At 46.3% G+C, this 15,681-nt stretch overlaps 1 protein-coding gene across 5 annotated transcripts in view; it reads right to left on the minus strand.

Moving 5' to 3' along the window:
* The window catches only part of DISC1 (DISC1 scaffold protein), a 357,158-nt gene that overhangs the window by 225,877 nt on the left and 115,600 nt on the right, over positions 1-15,681 (minus strand). For all 5 annotated transcript variants that reach the window (XM_045437359.1, XM_045437358.1, XM_045437357.1 and 2 more), the window contains one exon: positions 13,614-13,849. In XM_045437359.1, the coding sequence (XP_045293315.1) occupies positions 13,614-13,849 (236 nt within the window). The remainder of the gene's footprint in view (positions 1-13,613; positions 13,850-15,681) is intronic.

Raw genomic sequence — 15,681 nt, forward strand, 5'->3', positions numbered from 1 at the left:
CACCTGGGTGGCTCAGTCGGTTGGGTGTCTGACTTCAGCTCAGGTCATGATCTCGTGGTTTGTGAGTTCGAGCCCCGCGTTGGGCTTTGTGCTGACAGCTCGGAGCCTGGAGCCTGCTTCGGATTCTGTGTCTCCCTCTCTCTCTGTCCCTCCCCCACTCATGCTCATTCTCTCGGTCTCTCTCTCAAAAATAAATAAATATTAAAAAAAAAAATGGGGCGCCTGGGTGGCTCAGTCAGTTGAACGTCCAACTTCAGCTCAGGTCATGATTTCACAGTTCATGGGTTCAGGCCCCACGTCGGGCTCTGTGCTGACAGCTCAGAGCCTGGAGCCTGCTTTGGATTCTGTGTCTCCCTCTCTCTCTGTCCCTCCTCCATTCATGCTCATTCTCTCTCTCTCTCTCTCTCTCTCTCTCTCTCTCTCTCTCTCTCAAAAATAAATAAACATTAAAAAAAAAATGGGGCGCCTGGGTGGCTCAGTTGGTTGAACGTCCGACTTTGGCTCAGGTCATGATCTCCCGGCTCGTGGGTTGAAGCCCCATGTTGGGCTCTGTGCTGACAGCTCAGAGCCTGGAACCTGCTTTGGATTCTGTGTCTCCCGCTCTCTCTCTCTGCCCCTCCCCCACTTGTGCTCTGTCTCTCTCTATCAAAAATAAATGTAAAAAAAAAAATTTTAAACCCAGCATCTGTTCGTTAAGATCTCCATCTCTTACAACTTTTCCTAAATTCCATCTCTTAGAACTCTTGCTCTGTTTGACTTGTATCTTTTGGATAGTTTCTTTTCATCGACTGTGTATGGGCTGTACAGTTTTCCACAAAAATTCATATCTTGAAGTCCTAACCCCCACCCCCTCCTCACACACACACACATCTCAGAATGTGACCTTATTTGCAAATAGTATCATTGCAAATGTACTTAGTTAAGAGGAGCCTGTTGGGGGGGCCCTGCTCCACTATAACTGGTATCTTTATAAAAAGGGGAAATTTGGACTCAAAAACACATACAGGAGGACAGTAGGGAGAGACACAGGAGAAGAACATCACCTACAAGCCAAGGAGAGAGACTTGGAACAGATCCTCCCCTCAAGGCCCTCAATAGGGCCAGCCCTGCCCATACCTTGATCTTGGACACCTAAGCACATAAACGTCTCTGTTTAAGCCACCCACCTGCGGTCCTTTGTTACGGCAGCCCTAACACACTCATGCACACTGGCATGGGGAGGGGGACGTGTGTAGAGCCAGAAGGCTGGAAGGACGGACCAGGGCTGTGCAAAGGGCACCCAGAGGTCTCAGCCTGGAGCCTGTCTCCAGCCAATGCAAATGAGTCCTCTCTGCGGCCAAGCTGCCAAGGCCAGAGGTTCGCTCTGTAAAGCTCGGAGTGACAGTGCAGACAGCATCTTGCTCATCTTATTCAGAAGACCTATCGCCACATTAGGTATCTATTTGCTTAAAGAATCCCACCCCATAGTCAGAGAGCAGCCAACCACAGTTCACTCGCTATTTCTCCAGACTTAGGGAGGCAGATCTCAAAAGCCTTTTAAAGAAACTTGAAGCTGCACCCTCTCTTAGTAATACTTTCAATACTCCCCATAGATCCAGACATCAGAGGGCCCTGCCCTGATCCTCTCTACTCCTGGAGTGAAGCATCCACAAGGCCAAAGGTACTTGCCGTTCCAGAACTGGGCCAGGCAGCCAAGACCAGAAATGCCTTCCAGAAGAGCCTTGAACCTGCTTCCTGCCAGGGTGTCTTCTCAAGGTACCCCTCTCAAGGGTGGAGCACGGCACAGGGGACATACCTATAGGCCCAAGCAGTGGTCATGCGGTGGCTACTTCGAAGGTATGGATATTTCTTGGACATGCAGGCCTAGTATCCACATGTAAAACCCATCAGAATCCCAGGGTGGAAAGATAGGGTCAGGGGGGCATTCCCTTGGTCCCTCTTCCTCTGGGCCACAAACGTCAGGCAGGCCTGGATGAACTCCTATGTGTTCGTGTCTTAGAGAAACTACCTCTCACTTTATATGATATTCCTTTATTCTTTCTGCTTCCTCCTGTCGTCACCACCCCTGGCACCAGCCGTGGCCCTACATGTTAGACTCACACTCAGGATGCCAAGCACATACCAGCCCCAAACATGAGCCTTTCAACCACAAACCCCATCCCTACTCTTATCTGACCCTTGCTGACTACAAGAATACTAATGATGTTCTGAGAATTCCACCACCCCACTAACTCTCTGCGAGACTTTGCACGAGTCACTTTTTTCTGGAGCTCTATTTCCTTACCTGCAAAGCGAGAAAGTTGAGCCAAGTTATTTCTGAGAAACTTTCAATCCTACGATCTGAGATTCTTTTACTGTTCTGCCGTTCAAGATTCTCTTACCAACATTATTTTGTCTGCAGAGAGCCAGAGAGTCTAAAAGACACAGAGGTTACATAAAGTGCCAGAGGACGTTAGTGACAGAAGCAGAAATAGAGGCCAGACACCTGTCATTTTTCAAAGCAAGGCACGGTTTTTCAGCCCTCAGAACAGAGTTGTGCAGAAAATCTGCCGCCTGTTGGCAGTCACCTGTCCATCTCTTTGCATGTGTATACGTGGCCTGATGCTGAAGTTCCATTTTAGCAAAAAGCTCTGGGAAAGGAGGATTATCAATGTCATCTCTGAACAGCCTTCTCCCTGACCTCCTTTCTCTCTCCCCGTTCGCAATTCTATCCCTTGTGTCTTGTTTAATAAAAATAAGTTAAAGAATGAGAGATTGTTACTAAGGCAAGTTAGAAATGACATAAAGGGCAAAATGACAGCCACCCTCGCAAAGGCATTACTCGGGTCTTGAATTTAAAAAAAAAAAAAAAAAAGTGCAGGAATCCGTTGACATTAACAACCTTGCCAATTACTGCTCTGTCCTCTAACCTTCTGTCGGGGGCAAGTGGTTAAGGAAATGACAGCAAAAACAGCTTTAGGAAATGCAAGATTTTATCTCCTTGGCCTTTTCCTTCTTTGGACCCTTCTTGCCTCACGGTTGATAATGTCACATGTCATCAGTGGGACATACCCAGGGCACAGACCAAAAAAAAAAAAAAAAAAAATGCCAAGAATTCCTCCAGGCTTCAGATGATCTCAGGAAGGCACGATAGGGCACATGTACTCATCAGGAGCAAGCCATTCTTTAAGTCTATAAAAGCTATGGAGCTGGTTACCTGGAACATTTACCCTTGAGGAAGCCCTCGTGGTGCAGTGGAGAGGGTTTGTGCCCAGGGGCCCAAGCTCTGGCAACCTGTGGCCATCCTTACCACCTCTGGCACAGCACATAATTTCGGGCATGCTCAGTGGCAAGGACAGGAGCATGACAGCAGTGCCTGCTCACGTGACAGACACCCATATTCGTCCTGGGGACCTTGGGAAGAATGAAGTCCAGAAAGATTTTTTTAATAAACGGTTCATACAAACAACCATGACTGTATCAGCGTAAGAAAACAGTTTGAGTAATCTGACAGAAATCAAGCAAATGGTTTTTTAACCAGGGTAAAGTAAATATGTGTGATATTTCCCTCTCTGCCCCAAGCAAAAGAGATTAAGTGAAAGAAATGAAGAAAAACAAGCCACAGAAACACTCCAATGTTCAGTCCTTTGATTCGTTCTCTGGATATGGATGGATCTCATTAGTGACTCGTCCTCTTACTGAGTCTTTCTCTTAATTCCGAGGATCCTGTGTCTCAGCTCTAACTGAAACACTACACTCTCGAGAGTTATTGTGGTAAAGTCCGACTTCCCCAACTAACTCAGCAAACTGAGACGGAGATGTCGTATTTTGTAAGACTCTAAATTCTTAATAAAATGTATCTACGTAGCTTATGTAAGTACTCCTAAAGGGGACAGCAGAGAGAGAATGAGCAAGAGCGGGCAAGGATTTCCACCTTCTCGAAAAGACTTCCCGTGGTCAGTGGGGAGCTGATGCGAAGACAGGCAGCAGAGAGAACCAGCGCTAGCGCTGAATTCACTGGATTTGCAGAGCCTCGCGAATTTACTGATAGGAGTAAGACGAAGCGGATGTGCGCACGCGCGTGCGCATGCGCTCCTCGCCCGCCACCCTTGCCAGTTCCCGCCCCCACTGGGAGAGTGCCTGACACCACAAGAGTCACAGCTTGCCTCTGAGGCCAGGTCCTTTAACAATCACATGTTTATTTCCAACTGATTAACCTGGTATTTGGCTTACCCAAATACTCTTAGTGTTAATTCAAGCAGATCGTTCAGTGCTTCTCAAAACATCTTACTCCAAACCAAAAGTGTAATTCATAGGCCAGAAGCATTGAGATTTGCAGGCATTTGTCTATCTGTAAGGGATTTTAAGCTGTCTAATGAAGAAGAAATGAGAGCAGAAGTCAAAAATATGAAAAGCCTTACATTCAGATCATAAATACTCTGCTCTCTACCCCTTCCTCTTACACACAAGGAGAAAATAAATTACCAGCCTTTTGAAGACTGGTAACCAAGTGGGCTCCACATTTTCAACTTTTATCATAACCCAAAGGTATTTAAACATTCAAAAAGATTTCAATTCTGGGCTATAGAGCTTTTCTCCACCAAACTCCTGTGAGTCTAATCCTTAAAAACATTACAATGTGGTTCAAGGGGGAAATGAGGTTGCCTCTGGGTTTACTCTGTTAAGGGATTCAAAGGCAACTTCAGATTTCCATTTCAATCACCATCCCCCTAATTCCAACTACTTAATAAGTGACGTCTCATTGCTTTTTTAAAGAACTACCCTGAACTGCTTGCATTTCCATTTAATATTAACATTGCAAAATGTGTGCTGTTTTCCTAAATTTATAAACACGTATACTTTCCATAACGATGAAGCGTGCCCAAAAGGTTGTACTTTCTGCTTTGGGTTTATGACGCTTTTCCGAGTCATCTTTAATTACCTGCTGTCTGTCGAAGAGCAAGCATTCGCACAGTAAAGCCTGCAAAACAGTGTAAACCTTACATTTCTCTCAGGCTCTTTCAAAATCTGCTGACCAAGCTACAGATCTGTCAGATGCCTGAAACTAGAAAATATTATATATTTTATTTCCTAAAATGTTTCAATGGGTAAACTAAAGATACACACATTTTACTAAAGACTTCAAAAATAGATTGTTGATGAACGAAATGAATGAACATCAGGAAAAAAATCCAGCTGCCTAAACAAGCGACTGAATAAAAAAATCAAACACTAATATCAATACAACTCAGAGAAAACTGAAGAAATTTGCCCAAAAGGATGTACAAAGTAGTCACGATAATGGCAGCCAAGACGAAGAGCTTAAGAAAAATGACCTTAATATATAAAGTGCAGGGTTTCTACAGAAACCTAGAGGTACTGTTTCGGGTTGTCCCAGCAGCCTAGGAATCAGCACAGAATGGGTTAATTAAATTAGTAATTAAATTAGTAGTTAAGAAGTGCTCTTAACTAACTAAACTGCCACGACCAATGAGCTGGCATTCCCAACCTGGGGCTATACCCTACAGTCACTTGAAAAGGTTGTATCTGAGCAGAACAGAATTACCTTTCACTGGAAGTGCTTTCAACCTTCAGCTCAAGGTCTGAAGAACGGTCTAGGGGTGTGTTAAATTAACATCGAAGGGTCAGAATGGGGAACAGTAACGTGTAACCTACAAACAGGGAAACACTCTTGGGATATGTCAGGAATAAGAAAATCAGTGGAAAGGAACAGAAGATTGTAGGAGACACTCAAGTTACAAAGAAGTTAAGTACACAACAGTTCTCAAGGTGATCATCACGGAAAATAAAACATTGAAATTGACCAGAAGAGAAACTTTTAAAATAGGCCACATGCATTCAAGTATGCCGAGAGATGGCTCACAATCGCAATAATAGGAGAACTGGCTGCAATCACTTTAAAATGATTATCTCCCATCTTTAAGAATCCCTGGGGTTCTAGCTGAAAATAGTTACTCTGATCGCTAAATTACAGAAGAGGAATGGATAAGTCTACAAATTACTAGCCTCCCAAGAAGAACCACCTAAGTGACGACCGACATTATAAATTCCTTGAAGGAAACAAGGCACAAGGATAGAAAATCATACTAAACTTAATCTAGCACAAAATGAAGTTTTTTAAAAAATATCTGTACGTAAGGGGAGATTCCTCCCTGAAGTTCTCAAATACACTCAACAAACACAGAGTTTTTTGTCTTCTTGGAGTGAGTGGCCACTGCACCCACCCAGAGAGGTGGTAGTTTCTTTCAAACCCTTTCCTTCTCTGCCAAGTTGTGATGGGTATACTTTTCTCATTGCATGTAATGATGACCTTCCAAAGGACACAGGAGTTGACGGCAGTGAGTTGCATTCCAAACTCTGAGCAGTAGCTACAATGTGGGTTTGGGTTCTAGCCCGCGTCTAGTGACATGCTGGTCATTAGCACTGACTCGCTGAGAAAAGACAGAACTTGAACACTGTGCCCTGCAGATGGTCACAGTCTGCAGGGAACCTGGCAGGGGAACTCATCTGGGGGCCATTAGGAACAGAATGACTGTGTTTTCAAACTGTTTGTCTTAGCTGACTTCACAAAATCTTAAAGTGCAAAAGTGTTCTAGATCCAGAAGGAACCTTCAACATTGGCTGGTTCAAACCTTCATTTTATAAACAAGACTTCCAGCGCCTGGAGGGCCAGGACTGGCTCCTTGCCCTCTCTGACCTGAAGCAGTTGGTTGCCTGTGTGCAGAGAGCTGTTTGCTCTGATCCCTCTCAGGTGACACCAGGTGATCTGTGGGGCAGAGAGACAACCATCACCAGTCTGGAATGACATCTATTCTCTTTTGACTTGGACCCACGGACCCATGCCCTGGCTAGCCAGACTTCTCTCCATTGCCTGCCTGGGCACTGGGTTCAAAGCCCCAGTCTCTCCTGGGCTGTCAGTGTTAACCATCTCTCTCCCAGTCCCGCTATATCAAAGGTTGGCCAAAGATGTCAGAACATTGCTGCTGTGTGAATTGGGACCCTCAGCAGCCTCATATGCAAAATACGCATAAAACAAATATATTGTCCAATATATCTTATAGAGTCACAGTGAACAAAATTAGCATTCTGTAAACACTAGCAATGCTAAAATTAATGTGTGATGATGATTACAGGTCTAAGTAAGAAAGAAAGACATGATAAATATGAGATTTGAAAGGCACACCTACAGAGCAGTCCCAAACAGTGATGACACTGCTTTAGACACACTGCTACAAGGACACATCAATCTTGATTTGCTACTGTGCCACCAACTCAATGCACCGACTGTCTGGAAGAATACTGCCTGTCTCAGCAATTCCTGGGGAAAGCAAGGCATATGCTTTACAATAAAGAAAGAAAAGTCAGAATCTCCTGAACAGCAGTTCTAGCAACAACAGAGCCACCATTGCCAGAGGATCTTTTTTCTTTCTCTTTCTTTCTCTCTCTCTTTCTTTCTTTCTTTCTCTTTCTTTCTTGCTTTCTTTTTTTAGAGAGAGAACGGAAGAGAAGGGCAGAGGGGGGCAGAGAGACCGAATCTTAAGCAGGCTCCGTGCTCAGTGCAGAGCCCTACATGGGGCTCGATCCCATGACCCTGGGATCATGACCTGAGCTGAAATCAAGAGTCGGAAGCTCAACTGACTGAGCCACCCAGGCGCCCCTGCCGAATGATTTCTAATGGTGATTAGTTCCATACAGCTACTGCTTTTGACAGACCTATCAGGTGACGGCGGACAGAGGCAGAGAAGGAAGAAAAACAAAGACTAGATGGAGAGACTGAAGAACGCAGCCACTCAAATGGAGAGAGGCTGGGAGACCTGAGGGGCTCTCCTGAAGCGTCCGCGCTGCCCCACTTTGGGGCCACCTCACGCAACCGCCCCAGCACACAGGGACCCACAGCCACCTCCCTGTACACACTCTAGGGATCCACCGTGCTCCTCCTGGAAGGGTGTGGGAGGCTGTTTTCCAATCCAGGCCTTGCTGTTCACTGTGTCTCCTCACTCTGGTAAGAAATGTATCTGAGGGGAAAGTGGGACTATTGATTTTTTTTTTTTTTTTCCCCAGTCGATTGTGAACCGCTGAATTTCACTATGTCAAGTCTGTCTTGAAAGGAACCATGATATCGGCCTGGGCTGCTCACCGTGGACTGGGCAACAGGGATGTAACCCGGATGCCCGAGCTCCTGAACCGTCTGCCACCCTCACTGGAAAGCCCAGAGCGCTACACGACAGGGAGGAGGGAGCAGCCCCGGCTTGCCGCCCACGGCCCGTGCTGCCCAGTCATGCTGACTGAGGTCCCGGGTGCACCAAGGTCCAGCCAGCTGCCCTGCAACCAGGGGTTGAGTTCGTTTCACAGTGTGTGCCAATGGTTTGTAAAACGATGTGACACATTTCTTCCAAATGCGCGAGAAACAATTCATCCATGAGCTTCCAGGACACATTTCACGTGAAGCATGAAAAATTCCAGGAGCTGAGGAATGAAGAGCTCGACCACAGGCTAATAGGAGCCAGCCATGAGGATCTAAAGAATGTTAGGAAGTACCGTACGCAGCCCTCATCTCTATTGTTATCACTTGTGATTATTCCTACGTTGCTTTATAGTTGGCCACATGCTGCTGGCCAGGGTCACAGCCCGACTCTTCCCTGGTGTGCAAGGCACACAGAACTACAAAGGCCGGGGGGCTGAGCTAATGGCACTGGAGAGAGATGAGCTATAAGTCGTGACCTTCCTCACTTTATGCCAAACAAACAGATGGAAACTCACACCCCACATACAGGGATGTGGCTCAAGGAAAACCCCAGAACCTGTCACATCCTTCCTCTCTGTGTCCCCATCCTTCTCCCCACCCACACCCCTCACATCCAATCCCATTACCGATAATGCGAGTGGAGTCAGTATGGGATGGAATGAGAAGGGATGGTTAATGTGGACAGCGAATCAAGCTCACTGGATAAAAGACATCCATCTAGACCTCTCCCAGTAAAGGAAATTTACAAGGGAAGACAAGGAGTATGTTTTAAGGGTTGGAATCCCGGGAATAAAGGAATTTCGGATGAACATATCTTTCCGGTGGCCCCTGTCCTTTATACCTCCCTGCTCTGTCGGCTTCCACACTGTGGAGTCTCTGATTCCCAGGGCCTTAAAAATGTTCCTTGACCACTGAAGGAAAACGATTTTTCTTGGCTCTATCAAAAGGCAGCTAGGATACCTCTGAGAAGGCAGCTCTTCATTCCATCCTAAGATATTTGATCCAAAACGCAGACAGAAAATTCAGAGGGCCGCTTTGACTTCTATTAGAATGTCCAAATAAAAGCCACTGGGTCTCTGGTCCCCAGCATACAACCTTCTACTTCCAGTCCTTCCCTGACATCCTCCAGATGATTCCCAACAAGCAACGCTCAGAAACGATGGCACCATGCAAGCACGCAGTCTCCACCAGTGATTTTCTCAGAAATGCCGATTGCTATCCTAGTTCCTTTTCAAGCTGAATGTGTAGTTTATCCAGGAAAGAAGCATATCCTTCCCTTTGAACTTGCACATTACTGAGTTGAGTAAATCAGAAACAGCTTCTTCCCAGACAGCACCCTGGGTTCTGAGCTGGTCTCTATGAAAAATCTTCACCGGTGATGATGATAACAGCTGTGATGTTGAGTGGTCTGTTTCTCCAGATATTTGTAACAATACCAGTCCCTACACCTTGTCTTCGTAAGACTTCAAGATTGGCCTGTTTCACAATTTGTCAGCATCTCCCCATCTGGCCTAAGAAGAAACTCTTCTCATAAAAAACAAAGATGTTTGTCAACAAAGCTATTGATGCACGGAAGATCCATTCCTCTGGCTGGGGTTCCTATGAGATATGCCCGCCCCCCCAACCCCACCCAAGTCAACATCTTCTAAAAGAAAACCAGTATCTCATAGGAAAAACGAAGTTAACAGGATCATGCACGATTAGTTAAAAATACTAGACCAAGCACTGTCTGATCTATGAAGCCATATGACTGCACACTGGCTCCTTTCAACTTCTCCATTTCTGGGAGTCCATGCTGCAGCCCATCAGCTTGGAAAAGGTGTGACTTCCTTCTTAAATGGAAAGCCCACATAATAACAATGATTTTTCCAGTTAATATTTTTGGCCAGGAACAGCGTGAAGCCTCACCTCCCTAGTGTGGAAGAAAGGAAGCTGATGGGTCAAAACCTGTACCTACACACCCCAAACTGCCCTAAGGCAGGGAGGAGCCTGCCTGTACCTCTGAGTAAATAAAGGAGATGCCAAGGGTCATCCAGATTATGTGATGCCCCAGGGTGGTCACCCTCCAGCAACACAAAACTCCGCTCAGTGCCAGCAGTGCTCTGAGCTCCTGATGAACATCCCAGGCTGAGAACTTGGGCAGAATAACAGACTAGAAATGATAAGATCCAAGCTAGGGGCCCCGCTCTATCAGCCTACTGTACCATGGGGATCCTCGTTTTACACAAAGAGAAATAACTTCCTTGGAGCTCTGTAAAGAGACTATCTTTTATTGGTTCGGACGCCACGGCAGCTGTGGATGTATACAAGGTCTCTTAGCAGCTGCATCACCAGGAAAACTTCTGGAGTTTTTGCATCTTCGTCTGTAAAATGCCGACAAGGAGGACGGCCCGCCTGCCAAACCGGGCTACTCTGATCGCCACGAGTTAGTGTGTGAGAAAGCACGCCCTCTGCATCTCTGTACAGGCCCAGAACACACCCGCAAGGGTGCTGCCCGTGAATTCAGCTCAAAACACAGAGGCTTTGTGCCACACTGCAGCGGATTCTAAGTTAAGCACGCCCCAGCTCCGTCCCGCAAAGAGTCATCAGCTTGCGGGAGAGAGGAGAGGCATATAAGAAACCTCTGTGCTGTTAAAAGCAAAAGGAGAGGGGCGCCTGGGTGGCACAGTCGGTTAAGCGTCCGACTTCAGCCAGGTCACGATCTCGCGGTCCGTGAGTTCGAGCCCCGCGTCGGGCTCTGGGCTGATGGCTCAGAGCCTGGAGCCTGTTTCTGATTCTGTGTCTCCCTCTCTCTCTGCCCCTCCCCCGTTCATGCTCTGTCTCTCTCTGTCCCAAAAATAAATAAACGTTGAAAAAAAAATTTTTTTTAAAAAAAAAAGCAAAAGGAGAAATAAGTAGGACACATGTGGATGGCAGGACCAAAAAGGGATCATTTTAAGTCTCACATGTAAATATATGCATGTGTAAAGAGAATAATAAATTCGCATGGATATGTCATCTTATGCATTACACATGATACATGCATATAATGTATAATACAATGCACCTGTTACTATGTGCATACGGATGATATATGACATACAAAGTATATACTATACATATTATATAGACTTGCACCTATGTATGTGTATGTACGTGTGTGTGTGTGTGTGTGTGTGGACACATAAAGATGTAGAATGACTTCCACAGGAAGCAGGAGTGGGAAAGATCCTTACAGGCTGAGGCAACAGTATAAGGATACATATGAAGGTGCAGAGGGAGAGCACGTGGCATAGTCAGTGGTCAGTTTCCTTTAGTTGAAATTTGGCAACAATCCAAATCTCTTCTTCTTCTCCGTGGCCATGAGTTAGATTTCTGAAGGGAAGTATTAGGGCTGGAAGGGGTCCTGAGCACCTCCCTAGAACAGCATCCGGGGCTGGCTTTTCTTGGCTGGATAGGATGTGATATGTGTATAAGAGGGGACCGTTATTCACTGAATAGTCTAAGACACATTGGGACAGGCAGTTTGAAGGCCTTCAGGAGCCTGAAATCCCATAATAAAAATGACAAGTGGAGGGGCACCTGGGTGGCCCAGTCAGTTGAGCTTCCGACTTTGGCTCAGGTCATGATCTCACAGTTCATGAGTTCAAGCCCCACATCGGGCTCGCTGCTGTCAGCACAGAGTCTGCTTGGAATCCTCTGTTTCCCCTCTCTCTCTGCCCCTCCCCCACTCATGCTCTCTCTCCTTCTCTCTCAAAATTAAATAAATATTTAAAAAATAAGTTTTAAAAAATGACAAATGCCTGGGTGGCTCAGCCAGTTGAGTGTCTGACTCTTGATTTCAGCTCAGGTCATGATCCCAGGGTCATGGGATCAAGCCCCGTGCCAGGCTCTGTGCTGAGCCTGGAGCCTGCTTAAGATTCTCTCTCTCTCTCTCTCTCTCTCTCTCTCCCTCTCTCTCTCTCTCTCTCCCCCTCTGCCCCCCTCCCCAGTTGCACTTTCTCTCTATATATAAAAAAATAAAAAATGTTTAAAATATTTAGGAAAAAAAACCGACAAGCGGTAACCATAGTAAACTGCTATAAGAGCTTTATATGTGTTAGCATCTGGTCCACATAACAGCCCTGTAACATAGGCGTTATTATTATCATCCCCTACCCCAAATAATAAAGTATTCTAGCTGCCACGTGGCTGAGTGAGGATAATCAGATGGCGGAGTCCATGTTCTCAGCCATGACAGGCGGTTAGTTTTATGAAGCACTGTCTTCGGCAAACCAACGAAGCAGAACACGAATCGCCCCCCTTGCTCGACACCCACAGCACTTGCAGACCTCACTACCCAGCTGCATACTCATCCGGGCACTCCTCGGCTTTTATCTAAAGCACGTGGATGTGCGAGTTCTGTCTTTCACCAAAATAGGAACATGACATTGAAGTATAAGACAGTGAAGTGCCTCTTGTGGGCACTGCACAATACAGAATACAGGCAAGATTCTCACTCCACAGGAAACAGATAGGAAACTCGGCTGAGAAGGAACAGACAGCAGCTTAAGTATCAATTTTGCCTCTTACTGGGCCTTCCGGCAAATTGCTAACCTTGAACTTTGTTTTCCTCATCTATAAAGTAAATATGATAATAGAAGCAACTCATAAAGCTTAGCACGATGCCTGGCAAAGAGAAGCGCTCAATAAATGCTAGCTATTATTATTATTTTTTTTAATATTTTTTTTCAACGTTTATTTATTTTTGGGACAGAGAGAGACAGAGCATGAACGGGGGAGGGGCAGAGAGAGAGGGAGACACAGAATCGGAAACAGGCTCCAGGCTCTGAGCCATCAGCCCAGAGCCCGACGCCGGGCTCGAACTCACGGACCGCGAGATCGTGACCTGGCTGAAGTCGGACGCTTAACCGACTGCGCCACCCAGGCGCCCCAAATGCTAGCTATTATTAACAACCATGCATTCTTCCTGACGGAAACACTGTCATTGACTGAGCTTCCCCCTCTTAACGGCTCACCCCCCACCCTCAGGGACAGTATAGTTCACCTCTCTTCAGATGGTTGTCCTCAGCCAAGACTGGCATCAGAATCTCCAACAGACCTCAAAGGGAGAGAAGATGCCCCTGGGGATAACTTAGTACACAGCAGAATGGGAAGGAATATGGGCATTTAGTAGGTTGGGTTGCTGGCCAGGTTGTAAAATACCTCGAAATACTCAGGTCTGCCCCACACAATGAAGAATTCTCCTGTTCAAAATAATAATAGTGCTTCTGCTGAAAAATTACAGCCCTGCTCAGAAAATTCTTGTGTATGAGGGACAGCAGGCAGCATCAATCCCATAAACAGGTCAAGGAGGCGAGTGATCTGAAGTCAGTTAGGAAATCAATACCTCCTTACGGCGTCAGGTGGTTCTGCATGGAGGGGAACCTGGTTGGCTAAGGCCAGGGTGTCGTGCAAGGCCTTGCTGACCTCCTGCAGCTCGCCCAGGGACAGCCTGCCCACCAGGGCGGCCAGGTCGCAGCCCTGCCACGGGAGCAGCCACTCTTGTTCTTCTATTTCCCTTCTCAGTTGCTCATCTTTTGCTTCCAGCACAGACATTCTTGCTTGGAGAGCTTCGATTTCTTTCTGTAGAAAGCGGAGAAACCAGATTTTATAAGTTAACCCTGCTCATGGCAAACCGCTCTGCTGGTAATGAGTCCGTCAAATGAAAGTCAGCCATATGTATGAGAGCCGTGAAGCTCCCCTTCTGAGCCGGGCAGATTTTTGGAGGTTTGCTGAAGTGGAAAAATCACGCCAGCTTTGTATTTCTGATTAGCTGGCATAAGGGAAAACATTCTCTCCCAAGTATTAAATAACTATGGGGGGTGAGCCAGGAATTTGACTTGGAAGAACCAAGCAGATACATAAATGACTGACTTCCTTTCGGGCAGAAGAGCTACAACACAGAGCAGCAAACGTCATGTGCTTGAGGTACGAGCTAAGCAGGTAACACAGGTCACAGACCGAAAAAGAAAAGCAGACAGTCCTTGGTCGGTCTGTCCCCAAACATGAAAAGTTAGTGTGTAGAGAAAGATTAAAAATCACAATTTCCTGGGGCGCCAGGGTGGCCCAGTCGGTTGAGCAGCCGACTTCGGCTCAGGTTGTGATCTCGCGGTCCGTGAGTTCAAGCCCCGCGTTGGGCTCTGTGCTGACAGCTCAGAGCCTGGAGCCTGCTTCGGATTCTGTGTCTCCCTCTCTCTCTGTCCCTCCCCCACTCACGCTCTGTCTCTCTCTGTTTCTCAAAAATGAATAAATGTTAAAAAAAAAAATCTTTTTTAAATCACAATTTCCTAAGTGTACAAGATTGAAAGAGCAAAGGGATGCTGCAGATAGTTTGATGCAGTCTAAGGTTCATAAAAAATATTAAGTAAATTTAATTTCCACTAAAATAGCAAACCAAAATCCAAAGAATCTATAGAGTATCATCCACTCTTGAGGTCAAAGAAGAAAACAAGCAGCAGGCAACTGAACACACATTGTGTGCACGGTGTTAGAGCACATAATCATCTCACAGCGCACGGTGTTCTGAATTTAAAATGAGGCTCTTTCCGTCACCACCCTCCCATGATGTGTGCATGGGTTTCTGGCTGATAAGAGCAGAGCGCTAATCCTGGGCGCCTCCCCAGCTCTTATCCACATTGTCTTAAACCCAAGGTACAGATCACCTACAACTGCAACCTCCTGACCCCACTTCCAGTAGAGGGTGGGGGACAGACTCTGAGGCGGAGCCGAAGATCCACCCCTAAGACACACTAAGAAGACAATGTGTATCTCCATTGGTCCAACACTACAGTATTATTGCCATTGTTTCCCAGTTAAACTCCCCAACTCTGCCTCTGCCCAAACCCTGTTCCTTTCTTTCTTTCTTCTTTTTAAACTGTGGTAAATACATGTAACATAAAATTCACCACCTTAATCATCTCGTTAAGATTTTTTTTTGAAGTTTATTTATTTATTTTGAGGGAGAGAGTGGGGGAGAGACAGGGTGAGTAGGGGAGGGGCAGAGAGAGAGGGAGAAAGAGAATCCCAAGCAGGCTCTGCACTGTCCACATGGAGCCCAATGCAGGGCTCGAACCCACAAAACCGTGAGATCATGACCTGAGCCAAAATTCCAGGCACCCCATCTTAACCACTTTTAATGCCAGTTCCGTGGTACTGAGTACATTCACACTGCTCTGCGACGACTGCCCCTGTCTGTCCAAGAACTCGTTTCATCTCATAAACCAGAACTCTGTCCCCATTAAACTCCAGCTCCCCATTACCCTGCCTTCCCCCAACCCTTGGCAACCACCCTTCTACTTTCTGTGTCTATGAATCTCTAGAAACCTCATAGAAGTAGAATCAGAGCATTTGTCCTTTTGCTTATTTCACTTAGCATCATGTCCTCAAGGTTCATCCAAGTTGCACCATGTGTCAGA

This window comes from Leopardus geoffroyi, chromosome D2 (genome assembly GCF_018350155.1).
Source record: "Leopardus geoffroyi isolate Oge1 chromosome D2, O.geoffroyi_Oge1_pat1.0, whole genome shotgun sequence".
NCBI classification, from domain to species: Eukaryota; Metazoa; Chordata; class Mammalia; order Carnivora; family Felidae; genus Leopardus; species Leopardus geoffroyi.